Raw genomic sequence first — 15185 nt, 5'->3', positions numbered from 1 at the left:
TCACCAAAGACATGTAGCAGAATACATCTCGGCCTAAATTTCTGAAGAACAATTATTTATTTGTAAACTTTTATAAGAGAAACAAAGAAAAACATTTTTTTTTTTTTTTTTAATTTTTGGTCTTTTTTTGTTAATTTAGCAAAAAATAAAAACCCCAGCGATGATTAAATACCGCCAAAAGAAAGCTCTAGTTGTGTGAAGAAAATGATAAAATTTTAGTTTGGGTACAATGTTGTATGACCGCGCAATTGTCATTCAAAGTGTGAGAGCGCTGAAAACTGGCCTGGGCAGGAAGGTGTAAAATTGCCCGGTATTGAATTGGTTAAAAATGTATTTTTTTTTTATTACTTTTATCTGTAAATTATTATAATTAATGATAGTTATTTTGGATGAGAATAGAAATGTCGATGAGGAAGAAGGGGAAGGAATAAAGGGGGAAGTTATGGATATGGACTATAAGAACATAAAAATAGTAGAAAGGAATTAAATGTCTAGGTGCTAATTTATCTACTTTGTTATATATCTTTTATTTCTGTGTTTTTTTTGAGTTGTGCTCAGATCTCTAGGTTATGGTTCTGTGAATTATTTTATCCCTATTAATGTTCATTCCTGTAACTTTAGCAATGTTTTTTTTTTTTCTCACAACAGAAAACTCTATGTGACGGTTTCCATCGTTGTATGTTTACTGCTTTCTGGCCTGGCAGTGTTTTTCCTTTTCCCACGTTCCATCGACATTGAGTACGTTGGTGTTAAGGCAGTCTATGTGGCTTACCAAGAATCCACTAATACTGTGTTTCTCAACATCACAGTAAGTCAGCTATGGGTTTTAAAGTAAATCTTTGCTATGCGGCTTTATCCATGCCAGATCCTGATAAAATCTTCCAAAATGTATGGGAATGTAAACTGTGTATTGAAATGCTGGAAGGCTCTGGATAGGGTTTGGGTTTCACTGGTGGTGGGAGGGACAGTGTTGTGGAGTGTGTTAGGGGACAGAGACTTGGCAGTCCTATAAGGGATGAAGTTTCTGGAGGGGGCTAGATTTTCTCCAGAAAGCTGGAGGCTTTGCAGGGGTTAGCAGGCACTATGGGACACTGTTGGAAATTGGGGCACAATAAGAAGCTAGAGGCTCTGCATCAGGCTGGGGGGCACTGGAGACTCTGCAGGAAGCTAGGAGGCACTGGAAGCTCTTCAGCAGGCTAGGAGGCACTGTGGGACAAGTTTAGAGGTTGGAGCACATTAGAGAGATGAAGGTTCTACAGCAAACTGGGCACTGAGGGGGCCGAGGGCTCTCAGGAGGCCAAGGGACACTTGTCGTGGGGTTGCAAGGTACTGCAGGCAGTTTTGGGGAGGTTGGGGTCGCTGTGAAAGCTGGGAGGCTCGGGAGGAGGGAGGCCGCAACCCAGCACTGGGCCACAGCCCAGTGGTTGAGGACCATTGATCTACGCCATTACTAAATTTTCCCTTTTTTTTTTAATACATTTTTTTAGAATACACTGAATATAACCAACAACAATTTCTACCCGGTAGAAGTTGACAATGTTACCGGTCAGGTTCAGTACTATAAAACGGTTATTGGGAAGTCGAAATTAAACAACGTGACGAAGATCGGACCGCTGGATACAAAACAAGTAAGCCACACAGCTTGTATCTTACGATGCTTAGTGAAGAATCTGTTCTGGAGAATTGTTCTTTACTTCTTCTTTCTAACTCCTACTTCTAGATTGACTACATGGTGCCGACCAAAATAGGAAAGGAATTTGACTACATGTAGTAAGTATTCATTTTCTTGCCCTACCGCTTCTCTGCTTATGCTAGGGTTGGATATACGTAAAATAAAATTCTCGCAGATTCTGTCATCCTACTTAACATCCAAGAACCATACATTTATGTTTAAATACACGTATTAACCTCTCCAGTGATACCGTATATAAATGTGAAGCAAATCCTTTTATTCCTTGCTTTCCAGCTTCTCTGCTCCTCCTTAGACAAAAGCCCAATTTGTGAGCATTTCTAACATTGAGCTCATTTGCCACCACACCTTGTTCATTGAGCGGGAGGCACTGTGGCACACTATTGGAAGCAGGTTCATTAGTTCACCTTCTCTGTTTCTTTGATGACTAGGATGCAGGTGGCCAGGGTGTACAGTGTCATTCGTTGTTATGGTGCAGACAGCCCAGCTGCTTGCATCTTAGCAACAGTGACACTGTGTAGCTCATCTGCCTGCATTCTAGAAACGGGTGACATTGTGTGGCCCTGCCTTCTAGCAACCAATAAAAAGATAGAGGGGGTGGAAGAGGGGAACTGACACACCCCTCCCTCTGCAACCCTAGTGATGATATTTGACCTAGTGAGAAACATCTGGTTCTTAAGACCAGTCATATCAATCACAGCCATTTAAACATTTTGTCCTCTTAGATAGATGCATGATCAGACGGGTTGGGGGAGAAGGGCATTACTAGTATAAAAAAAATAAAAATTCCATTCTATATACCGCCATTTGTAGACGCTATATCTTTCACGTAAACCAATTAGTATAAATTTATTGGGGTTTTTTTTTAGCAGACATGTAGCAGAATACATTTTGGCCTAAATTATGAAGACATTTTATTTTTTTATTGAATGTTTTATAGTAAAAAGTAAAATATATATATATATATATATATATATATATATATATATATATATATATATACAGTGGGGATCGGAAGTTTGGGCACCCCAGCTAAAAATTTGTATTAATGTGCATAAAGAAGCCAAGGAAAGATGGAAAAATCTCCAAAAGGCATCAAATTACAGATTAGACATTCTTATAATATGTCAACAAAAGTTAGATTTTATTTCCATCATTTACACTTTCAAAATAACAGAAAACAAAAAAATGGCGTCTGCATAAGTTTGAGCACCCTGCAGAATTTATAGCATGCACTGCCCCCTTTGCAAAGCTGAGACCTGCCAGTGTCATGGATTGTTCTCAATCATCGTCTGGGAGGACCAGGTGATTTCAAGCTCAAAGGTTTTAAATGCCCAGACTCATCTGACCTTGCCCCAACAATCAGCACCATGGGTTCTTCTAAGCAGTTGTCTAGAAAACTGAAACTGAAAATAGTTGACGCTCACAAAGCTGGAGAAGGCTATAAGAAGATAGCAAAGCGTTTTCAGATGTCAATATCCTCTGTTCGGAATGTAATTAAGAAATGGCAGTCATCAGGAACAGTGGAGGTTAAAGCAAGATCTGGAAGACCAAGAAAAATATCAGACAGAACAGCTCGCAGGATTGTGAGAAAAACAATTCAAAACCCACGTTTGACTGCACGATCCCTCCAGAAAGATCTGGCAGACACTGGAGTTGTGGTACACTATTCCACTATAAAGAGATACTTGTACATTCTTTTTTTTCTTTTTTTTTCAAAATTGTTGTTTTTTGTTTATCGCGCAAAAAATAAAAACAGCAGAGGTGACCAAATACCATCAAAAGAAAGCTCTATTTGTGGGAATAAAATGACATAAATTAAAATTGGATGCAGCGTTGCATGACCGCACAATTGTCAGTTAAATTAACGCAGTGCTGTATCGCAAAAAAATGACCTGGTCAGGAAGGGGGGTAAATCCTGTTGAGGACAAGGGGTTAACACTGCACTGTTTATCTCCACCTCACCTCCCTGCCTGTCTTCAGAACCGCAATTGGGGACTAGCAGGGAGGGGGAGACCCTGCAGTGTGATGAGCACTCATTGGTGCTCCTCAGGCAATGGAAGTGTTGGGCTCTTTTAACGCTCATCCGCTTAGTGAATAGATGAGGCGCCGGCCCCAATGAGGGGAAAAAAAAAAACTTTATTCCTTCAGGTTACCCTCACACTTGGAAGCACTTGAGTGCTCAATACTAGCGCCTGCTGGGCAGCCAAATGAAGCTCCAGTATCCGCTCCGTTAGGCCCCGTTTACACCTGGGCATTTTGCGGAATCACTCTGATTCTGCCGGCAATCTCAAAACGCAGTACAATTGCAAAATGCAGGGTGTCCTCTTGTTAGATGCATGATCAGACGGGTTGGGGGAGAAGGGCATGTTGTTGACCATGCTATCTCAGCCATTACACAGCTTTAAAAGACGGGACAAAGTGCTGCATACTCTTTATTGTCTGGGGGACGGGAACAACATTAAATTCATCCAAATCTGTATAACTGTAAGACCTGTGTGGGGGTTCTGTAAACTTCAAGGCTGTTGCTTTTCTGAGCTCACTGGGCTTATGTTATATGGCCAGATTTTTGCTACGCATGACGCTATGGCTTCTGGGCCTCTGGACCTCATCTGCAGAGGGAAGACGAATTACTTGTTTTTGCTGCCAAAAGTTATGGTGGATTAGCAATGCTCATTATCAGGGAGAACTGGCCTGAGCGCTCTCACCATCCTGGCCGGGTTTATTAATGCATTTTGTATTTCTTGTTACATACTTGTTGAAACTTGACTTTTTTTTGGTCCATTGCACAATGCATTTCATTTATAGAAGAATTCTTTCTCGCTTCACAGCACCTACTGCACCCTGCCAAGCATCAAAGTTCACAACATAGTGGTGAATATGCAGTAAGTATCTCTCCAGCATGCTCGCTGTCTTGCTTGCTTATCTCTTGTTCTCTATTGCTCGCCCCCCCCCTCTCGTTCTCTGTTGCTCGCCCCCCCTCTCGTTCTCTGTTGCTCGCCCCTCTCTTGCTCTATGTTGCTCGCCCCTCCCTTGCTCTATGTTGCTCGCCCCTCCCTTGCTCTATGTTGCTCGCCCCTCTCTTGCTCTATGTTGCTTGCCCCTCTCTTGCTCTATGTTGCTCGCCCCTCTCTTGCTGTATGTTGCTCGCCCCTCTCTCGCTCTATGTTGCTCGCCCCTCTCTCGTTCTCTGTTGCTCGCCCCCCCCTCTCGTTCTCTGTTGCTCGCCCCCCCCTCTCGTTCCCTGTTGCTCGCCCCCCCTCTCGTTCTCTGTTGCTCGCCCCCCCTCTCGTTCTCTGTTGCTCGCCCCCCCTCTCGTTCTCTGTTGCTCGCCCCCCCTCTCGTTCTCTGTTGCTCGCCCCCCCTCTCGTTCTCTGTTGCTCGCCCCCCTTCTCGTTCTCTGTTGCTCGCCCCCCTTCTCGTTCTCTGTTGCTCACCCCCCCTCTCGTTCTCTGTTGCTCGCTCCCCCCTCGTTCTCTGTTGCTCGTCCCCCCCCTCGTTCTCTGTTGCTCGTCCCCCCCCTCTCGTTCTCTGTTGCTCGCCGCCCCTCTCGTTCTCTGTTGCTCGCCCCCCCTCTCGTTCTCTGTTGCTCGCCCCCCCTCTCGTTCTCTGTTGCTCGCCCCCCCTCTCGTTCTCTGTTGCTCGCCCCCCCTCTCGTTCTCTGTTGCTCGCCCCCCCTCTCGTTCTCTGTTGCTCGCCCCCCCTCTCGTTCTCTGTTGCTCGCCCCCCCTCTCGTTCTCTGTTGCTCGCCCCCCCTCTCGTTCTCTGTTGCTCGCCCCCCCCCCCTCGCTCTCTGTTGCTCGCCCCCCCCCCCTCGCACTCTGTTGCCCCCCCCCTCGCACTCTGTTGCTCGCCGCCCCCCTCGCACTCTGTTGCTCGCCGCCCCCCTCGCTCTCTGTTGCTCGCCGCCCCTCTCGCTCTCTGTTGCTCGCCCCCCCCTCGCACTCTGTTGCCCCCCCCCTCGCACTCTGTTGCTCGCCGCCCCCCTCGCACTCTGTTGCTCGCCGCCCCCCTCGCTCTCTGTTGCTCGCCGCCCCTCTCGCTCTCTGTTGCTCGCCGCCCCTCTCGCTCTCTGTTGCTCGCCGCCCCTCTCGCTCTCTGTTGCTCGCCGCCCCTCTCGCTCTCTGTTGCTCGCCGCGCCTCTCGCTCTCTGTTGCTCGCCGCCCCCCTCGCTCTCTGTTGCTCGCCGCGCCCCTCGCTCTCTGTTGCTCGCCGCCCCCCTCGCTCTCTGTTGCTCGCCGCCCCCCTCGCTCTCTGTTGCTCGCCGCCCCCCTCGCTCTCTGTTGCTCGCCGCCCCCCTCGCTCTCTGTTGCTCGCCGCCCCCCTCGCTCTCTGTTGCTCGCCCCACTTCTGGCTCTCTGTTGCTCGCCCCTCTCTTATAGTGTATGTGTTGGCCAGTAAGAAGGTCACCTTAACAGTTAACATTAACAGTCAGCTTATCATGTGTTTCTATATGTAGAACCAAGACTGTCTCTTAATTAGCCGCTTATACAAGAACACACAGACCCTAACTCATTAAAGCACATGTATTTGCTTGTTGTGGTTTCTATGGGCTAGGATTTGTGTGCTTGTGTCCAAGGAGGTTGTTTTGCCAACTCTGAAACATGCGACTGGCTAATATTTTCTTTGGACAGGCCGCCCCAAAACCTAATGCGTTATAAGGTCAAAAGTAAGTGGACATCCCTCTAAACTACTGAGTTCAAGTGTTCCCATTGTAGGGTACTGTTCATGATATAGCAGACATTTTAGACCATTGTGCACTTCCAACCTAATGGTAATGCTTTGGTGAAGACCTTTTTCTGCTCCAGCATGACCGAGCCCCTGTGTACAATGCCAGCTCCATAAAGACACGTTTTGATGAATTTGGTGTGGAGGAACTCAAGTGTCCTTCACAAAGCCCCCAAGGTCAACCCTACTTGAACACCTTTGAGATGAAATGAAATGCCGATTGTGAGCCACGTCTTCTCATCCCGCATGGGTACAAATTCCAGCAGATACACTCCAAGATCTTGTAGAAAGCCTTCCCAGAAAATGTAAGGCTCTCTAAGAAGCTGATAACGGTCTGATGGTCAGGTCTCCACCAACTTTTGACTTTACAGTGTACGTGTTATTTCAGAGGATATAATTACTGCCCTTCTCTGGGTCAGCTGCAGAGAGAAACTCTGATTTGTCTGAGGGGTGAACTTCTATTTCCCAAGTCATTTTCTAGGATACACTATGAAACGTAGAGCTTCTGCCATCGGGACAGGAAACATGTTACCCCTGCTAAAAAAAAAGGTGGTCTTCAAGGCCACTGCTTCAGGTTTTTAGTGTTTTTTCCTCTGGACAAGATGAGGGGGGCACATGTTTTCCAAGGAACCAAAGGAAGGTCCCACTGGAATTCTTCTTGGGAGAACAGGTTCATAGAACGTGGTTCTGGATAAGGATTGTAGAATTTGTTTAGAAAAGACAATCAGAATTTTTGAATCTTCTAAACATGTTTTTTCATCTTCTACAGAGTGACTGTCACCATTTCCTACTTGGGGCACCCGGAGCAGCTCTCCCAGGAAGTCTACCAATACGTAGACTGTGGGGGCAACGCGACGTACCGCCTCGGCCAGTCGAATCTCCCCATTTTCAAACAGCCGTAAGCTTTTCGAGGCTGCAAAGGAGGGGTTGTGCTAATTTTTGCTTTGCCGTCTCACACAGGATGGCGGGCAGTTCTTTCCGTTGTGAGCACACTGCTTAGGGGAACGGTCTGCGCTGTTATAGTAGGCTCTAACTTAGAAAGAAGGTTTCCATTTACCGAATCGCTAGGCGTGGTTCACCAAATTCAATGTGTAAATACTTCTGTACATAATAAATTAATGTACTGTATATGTCCAAGAATGCAGGTTATGTAATATGTTCTACTCATTGGCTGCTTTAAAGGATCAGCTCATCCATAAAAGTCAGTTTGTTATCATTTTTTTCTCGAGACTTCTGGATTTGGGATCTCGATTTCTATTGATATAGAAAGGGGGGAGAAAAGGCTCCCGGGGAGGTGGGGGTGGGAGAGGATGTTATATCCTTCATACCGGTGTAGGAAGAGATTATTAAAAAAAAAAATGTGGGCACTTCGGCGCCCCAATCACCCATCCTGTTTTTAAGTGGACTGATCCTTTAAATCAGGCCTGGACAACTCAGACTGAGCATATCATTTCGATTAGTGAAAAGCGCACCTCAAAGCGATCAGCGGATAGAGATACCAGCAGCAAAAGTTATGTGCTAATCTTGATTCTCCCTGTATAATCATCTGATCTTGCCGCCACTACCTTTCCACCACCCTCCATGAGCCTCCATATTGGTCAATGAGGCTGAAAGTATATTAATATATTGCTGACCATTTAACGCTTACTTACGGCAGCATGGAAGGTGGGCTTTAACACCCAGCTGTCGCACATATGCATTTATGATGGCATGAGGTTTGTGTGCTGAGACTGGGATCCTAGCACATCAACTGAGCTGTCACTAATAGCTCTCAATCGTGGCTTCAGATCGGAGCTAGTGTGATGGGCTCACAATAATGTGACTGTTGTCAGAGCCAATCACAGCAGCCACACAATGCAGAGGCTATGTCACCTCCTAGACATTAAAGCCCATTTAAAGGCATTGTCATTTTCATCAAGGGCCGCATCAGCATTATGGTTTCTCTCAAAGGGACCAGTTGCATCTGTAAGACTAGATGTCCTGAGCAACCCCCCTCACCATTAGATGTTAAGAGTCCCCCACCCTCCCTTCCAACACAGTTCACCCTCCTTACCTTTTGCTGCTGCTGGGAAGCAGAAAGTGCAGAGTCTGGAGGAGGACCAGGGGGTGCTGCGGCTACACAGAGAGAGGCGCAGGATCCGTAGAAAGAGTTTTGTCCTCTCTGCTGCCAACTGCTAAGACAAGGTGGGGTGGAGACTTGGGGGGTGCTTCAGCTGTAGAAGTGCGAGGGGCACATGAAACAGCCTGGCTGGCCGGATTTGGCCTGTGGGCCTTGCGTTTGACACGTGCGTTTTTAAAGAACTGCAGTTTCCTCATCCATTAAAGGCTGGTGTGAGTGTTGACCTTACTCCCCTACCTTGACAGCACATGGCCCAAGTGCTGCACACTGCACTGGAGGAGATAATATGCCCCCCCATAATTGGAAGCACAAGGTATTTTTCAGTGGCGGCCACAGAAAAAAAGAGGTGGGGGGGGGGGGTGAGCAGTTGAGGCACGAGTATAAAGTTGTGGTTTGGCTATACCAGGTATAGTATTTGTCCTGATTGGACAAGGTGACAGGGCCTCTTAAAATGACCATTGTGACAAAGTGACAGGGCCTCTTAAAATGACCATTGTGACAAAGTGACAGGGCCTCTTATAATGACCATTGTGACAAAGTGACAGGGCCTCTTATAATGACCATTAGTAAGGCTCTGTAGGCAGGTGTGGGTGGTGCTAAATTATACTAAAAGCAAATACAAGACTTCTACTCGCTCAGATTCCAGCTACTATAGATCATTTTGATGTGCACTTTTCACTCTGCTTGTCCAATTGTTTTCCACATCTGCTCAGTCTGAGTTGCCCAGGTTTTTGCCAGGTTCACTTTAACACGTTCCTGCTGCCTGTATATAATAGAGGAAGTCATGCTGTAGCCGGGGCATTATTCAGACCGTTCAGCCAATCCTCTCACTAGGATGACCACCATAGGTTGCACTAAGACCTGGTGAATTAAAGTCGATCGAAACCCAAAAATGTTATATATTGCAGCTTACCAGTCCTTGGATGTGGTAGCTGCATTAGTTTTACGTTTTCAGGTGCGTATTGGTCAAGTACAGAAAATCTGTTGATCTTGCCAGAAATGTGGTGTCCTCGTCACTTCCTGCCAGCTGAAAAAGAACAAATGTCCGTTGGTTTTTTTTGTTTTTTTTTTGTGTGTAAACTACTAATCTCATCAGTCCATCCTGTGGCAGAGGCAGACATGTTTAAAGTCCAGCCTGTGTGACCTCCATGGCTCCCTCTGTAGATACAGTGGAGGAGTGAGCATAGCCACTCAAAATAGGTGTGCTATTCACAGGAACTATTCACAGGATCGCATTAGTGAAAATAAAAGTTAGAAAGCCTGAAAAATCTAATGCAGAAACCACATGAAAGCGGAACTTCACTCTCCCAATCAACATTGGCTATTTTTAATCCTGACACTGCTAGTATTCGTAAATAGTTAGGAAAGTATATCATATTTGCTTGTGTTTTAAACTTTTTTTTTTTTTTTTTACATTTCTTTCGTTACTTCCTAGTTTTCATACATCCCAGCAATCTTCAGAAGGGGAGGGAGGGTTCTCAACTTAGCCTATGCCTGAGCTAAGGGCAGATGGATTCCAGGAAGTAAATGATACATGAATACACGAATCATGTTCTCTTACTCAAGATGGCGATGGCCAGAAATGCCAGGGGGTTGTTTTCAGAATGATTTCTCAGCAAAATAAAGCATAGAGACATGGACGCATGGGGGAGTTTGCTTTGAATACATAAAAATGATTTAAATAGCAATTTTGTGTGGTGCTCAGATGCAGTGCAGTTCCACTTTAACCACTTCCAGTCTGGACACTCCCCCCCCCCCCCCCCCCTCCTGTCCAGCCCAATTTTCAGTGCTATCACATTTTGAATGACAATTGCGCGGTCATGCAACACTGTACACATATGAATTTTTTAGCATTTTTTTTTTTAGACTGATCTAAAACTTTATTTTAGTGGTATTTATTCACCACTGAGATTTTTATTTTTTTTTGCTATATAAATGAAAAAGTCCAAAAATTTTGCAAATAAATAATCTTTCTTCATAAATCTTGGCCAAAATTTATTCAGTTATCTTTTTAGTAAAAAAAAAAAATTAGTTTATAACCAAAAATTATAATTTGTTCAAAACTTTTTTACATTTTTATTCTATTTTTTAATATTTGTTTTTTTTAACACTGTCACCCTAGCAGTACATTGTCACCATAGTGACACTGTACTACTTGTGGGGGGTGATGATTTTTTTTTTTTTTTTTTACACTGATAGCTTTTACACCCATAAAGTCTGTAAAAGCAATAATTTCTCCTTCTCTCTGTCTGCATTCCTGCAGTCTTTGAGAAATACTGTGTGAGCTGTGATTGATCACAGCTTGTCACATGGTACAAGGCTCTTGTGAATGGCCTTGTACCATGTGACCTCTGTGATCATTCACAGATTTCACACTTAGTAAGCAATGATGTCAGAAGTGACATCTTGCTTACTACTCTTCATGTGATCACTGATTGGCCGATCAGTGATCACATGATCGGGACCTCACACAGAGGTCCCGTACAGCGATCGTTGTTCCACTGTGTCCGGAGGACACAGCAGGCACCGGGTCGCAGTGCTGCACGCTCCCAGAGAGTGCGCACAAGCAGGGAGGCCGTTTATAAACGGTCACCCGCCACTGCACTGCTCCTGTCCGGCCATTTATGTACATTGGTCGGATGGGAAGTGGTTAAGGACTTAACTGTAATATATTACATTTTTGGATTTCGATACATTACAGCTAACCAGTCTTTAGATGTGGTTTCTACATTAGGCTTTCTTCCTTTCATTTTCACCAATGTGATCCTGTGAACAGCACATCAGTTCTTGGGTGGCTACGCTCACTCCTCCACTGCATCTATGGAGGGAGCCATGAATGTCACACAGGCTGGACTGCAAACATGTCTGCCCCTGCTCATTCCCAGTACACGATGGATGGAAGAAAAATAAGGACGTTTGTTCTTTCCTTTCAGCTTGCAGGAAGTGACTAGGACACTGCATTTCTTGCAGGATCAAGGGATTTTCTGTACTTGCCGAAAATGCTCCTAAAACAAAAGGAAAGCAAATGCAGCCAGCACCTCTAAGGACTGGTTAGCTGCAACGCATTACATATTTGTCGTTAGAAATCAGCCTATTAAAGTGTATCCAAACCTCAGTGACTTCCTCCGCTGCCCATGGGTGACAGGTACATTTTATTTTTAAATTAGGCTTCCTATACCTCCTTTTTTTTCTTTTTTTTTTTTTTTGTTTTATTTTAGCATGTAATTTAACATTTTTTGTGTTTTTTTTTTCCTTTTGTGATGCATACAGTACTCAGTGCTACAGTCTTTTCATTTTCCTTTGTGCATCATTTGGTGTGTTACAATAAGGATTTTAATAAGTTCTGATGTTGAGCAGATAAAAGTTGTTTTAATGGGAGTTGTTCACATTTTATATACTGTTTTGGTGTGCTTAGCTTGTTTTACAGGGTATTTTTATCTTTTATTGGATTAACCTTTTAAGTTCCTTTTATCCCACAGTGCCTGATGAGTGTAACAGCTGGTGTTTTTGTGAATACTTTCCTTATAAACTAACAGGAGACGGCGCTGTCTTCACTCAAACACCGACTTTTAGGAAGCAGCGGAACATTTGATAGAAACATCGCCATCTTCAGGCGATAATGCAGAACTGATACGATTTATAAATGGGCCAATCAGCACAGCCATTAAAATCAAAATAAACAATAATTTAGTGGTTGCAAGCTAAACACCAAGAAAGTGATTCCACCACACCTTCAATTATATATCAAACACTAGTATAGCACAACCAGGGGCGGACTGACAACTCATGGGGCCCCTGGGCAATAGGGTATCATGGGGCCCCTGTGTCCTTGCCCAAACTCAAAAAAGCCTATGAAAAAGGTACCAGGGGCATCTCATGGGGCCCCCTACTGACCCCGGGCCCTCGGGCAGTGCCCGAATTTCCAAATGGTCAGTCCGCCCTTGAGCACAACCACTAAAGTAAATTATCAAGATACAAAAAACAAATCTGTGTTCACATCTACACTCACCGGCCACTTTTTAGGTAACCTTGCTATTGCCAGGAAAATCTCCCCCACACCATTACACCACCACCATTCGGAGCCATTGATACAAGGCAGGATGGATCCATAAACTATATAATCTCAATCACAAATTATAAATAAAGTGCAAATTTAATCATATAATAAAAATAAAGTCCATAATGCGATCCACAAAAAATAATGGAATAAATGTAGAATATATCCACCACAGTGCTTCTAAAGGGATATTTTTTCTGAAATACGTGCCTCCACCAACTAGTGAATTATAGCCACTCATCTCCAATATATGACTGCTAAATAAATAGTAAGGTCAGCAAACTCTCCACTCAAGGGGGTCATCCTCTGGTGTCTTTAAAATCCTCCTTTCCCCTTCATCATCGGGCTCCAAACATGGAATAAATAGCATGTAAAACAAGAGTCTCCAGTGTTCTCCATTTAAAAAAAAAAAACTTTTATTATTCCCAATAATAAAATTACACTTACAAAATCACACACTTTTCTTCAAAAAAGCAAAAAAGTGCTACGCATAAAAGTTGGCTGACAGCCAAAAGCAAGATGGCTGCGGAGTCTGATCCTGCTGAAGGATTCCCTGCCCTGGGACGTAACACGTAAGGGGGAGCAGAGCCAATCTGATGTCAACCCATGGTCATCTTACTTTCAGCTGACAGCCAACTTGTATCAATTATTTTTTGTGGATAGTATCGTGGACTGTTTTTTTTTAATTATATGATTCATTTTGCACTTCCCCGATAATTTGTGATTGAGATGATATGGTTTATAAATATTTAAACACTGTTTTGTTTTTTGTTTTTTTTGTGTTTTGATAATTTTCCTTGTTGCGCTGCACTGTTGTCTGATAGATAATGCAGAACTACAGTCCTGACACTGAGCTGCATTTTCAGGATATACCAGAGATGCGGCACTATGGAGCCCCCACATCTTTTACCCCAAAGGACATTTCCACTTTTACAGTCAAATTTGAGAAAACCCCACTATATGTTTATTATGTGTTCCCATTCACACAAAAATATAAAAAAATTTCTTATCTTTTTAATTGTTTCTAAGGAGAGGTTATGGCGGATTCTAAGAATTTCTGGACCCTCTCACAGTGTCTTTGACCCCACACAGACTGAGCTATCCCTCATTAACATATACAATGTAGGAGGGGGGTTTCTAAATATTTAACCCCTTGTTAGGACAGTGTTCAAATCTAGTTTAAAGTGGATAATCATGAGCTTACAGTATGAACAGTATTAATTATGTTAATCCTTACTCCACCACCTCCTGATAAACATTCATGTTATACTTACCTTCTCTGTGTAATGGTTTTGCAAAGAGCAGCTCTGTTCCTCTTCTTTTTTTGCTCCCCCACCGGTGGTCCTGGCTCCTTTACCCTGCCGAGTGCCCCCAGTAGCAAACCTATTGCTATGGGGGCACTCAAGCAGGCTCGCTCCTGTGAATGACATTGTCCATTCACACCCAAAATGTGTCTCAGCCCCTCCCCTGCTCTCTCCTCATTGGCTCACTGGATGTGACTGACAGCAGCAGGAGCCCAATGGCTCTTACTGCTGTGTGAGCCAATGAGGAGAGAGAGAGAGTTGTGTCTGGATCAAGAGGGGGCTCAGGTAAGTATAAGGGGGCAGCTGCACCCAGAAGGTTTTTTTTACCCAAATGCATTCAGGTAAAAAAACAAAACAAAAAAAAAAAACTTTCTGCCTTTTTAGAACAAATTTAAGCAAGTAAAAAAGGCACCTAAAAAGGTAACCAGCAATTTTTAAATATTTTTAAGTTCTGTTACTTTATTGGGAATATGTAACAAATGGAACCTCTTGGTATGGGGGCACTCAAGCAGGCTCGCTCCTGTGAATGGACATTGTCCATTCACACCCAAAATGTCTCAGCCCCTCCCCTGCTCTCTCCTCATTGGCTCACTGGATGTGACTGACAGCAGCAGGAGCCCAATGGCTCTTGCTGCTGTTTGAGCCAATGAGGAGAGAGAGAGAGTCGTGGCTGGATCAAGAGGGGGCTCAGGTAAGTATAAGGGGGCAGCTGCACCCAGAAGGTTTTTTTTACCCAAATGCATTCAGGTAAAAAAACAAAAAAAAAAACCTTCTGCCTTTTTTAGAACAAATTTAAGCAAGTAAAAAGACACCTAAAAAGGTAACCAGCAATTTTTAAATATTTTTAAGTTCTGTTACTTTAATGGGAGTATGTAACAAATGTAAAGTAGGCATTATCCCAATTTGGCTACAAAACTGGAAATATACTTTAAAGCAGATCTGCACTCCAAGCGTCCTGCTCTTTATACGTAAAATACATTTTTTTTATATCTCATTTATATATATATATATATCTGGTCTATTATTCCTTTTTATTCAGAGTTGTGCCTCACACCAAATCTAAAGAAGTGGCCTACTCTCCTTTTTGGGGATCTCTCCTATGAAAACCATCAGGGGGCTTTTTGACGCACCTTCCCAGGCGTTGAAATGATATAATCTACCCAAGGAAATTCCAGGAACGTGCGCAGGTACAGGGAGACCCCCAACAACCCCAGTATTTTTTTTATATTCAGTTGCAAGTGAACATTGATGACTCCTATTCCAGCTCCATTGTTTATTACAGAAATG

At 43.9% G+C, this 15185-nt stretch overlaps 1 protein-coding gene across 3 annotated transcripts in view; it reads left to right on the top strand.

The window, feature by feature from the left end:
- Positions 1–15185, top strand: part of TMEM106B (transmembrane protein 106B) — a 54329-nt gene that overhangs the window by 36790 nt on the left and 2354 nt on the right. The window contains exons 4-9 of one of the 3 annotated variants that reach the window (XM_089654583.1): positions 649–808; positions 1488–1628; positions 1721–1770; positions 4522–4575; positions 7188–7316; positions 14938–15185. The exon at positions 14938–15185 is cut by the window's right edge and continues 954 nt beyond it. In XM_089654583.1, coding sequence (XP_089510709.1) covers positions 649–808; positions 1488–1628; positions 1721–1770; positions 4522–4575; positions 7188–7316; positions 14938–15001 — 598 coding nt within the window. In that variant the 3' untranslated portion in view covers positions 15002–15185. Of the gene's footprint in view, positions 1–648; positions 809–1487; positions 1629–1720; positions 1771–4521; positions 4576–7187; positions 7321–14937 lie in introns of those variants that run through there. The other 2 variants (XM_089654584.1, XM_089654585.1) reach the window with 2 other exon arrangements.

Source organism: Staurois parvus, unplaced genomic scaffold (genome assembly GCF_062004578.1).
Source record: "Staurois parvus isolate SC_StPar_1 unplaced genomic scaffold, SC_StPar_1.0 ptg000779l, whole genome shotgun sequence".
NCBI lineage: Eukaryota > Metazoa > Chordata > Amphibia > Anura > Ranidae > Staurois > Staurois parvus.
The sequence above is the reverse complement of the archived record's forward strand: the minus strand, read 5'-3'. Positions and strand labels throughout refer to the sequence as shown.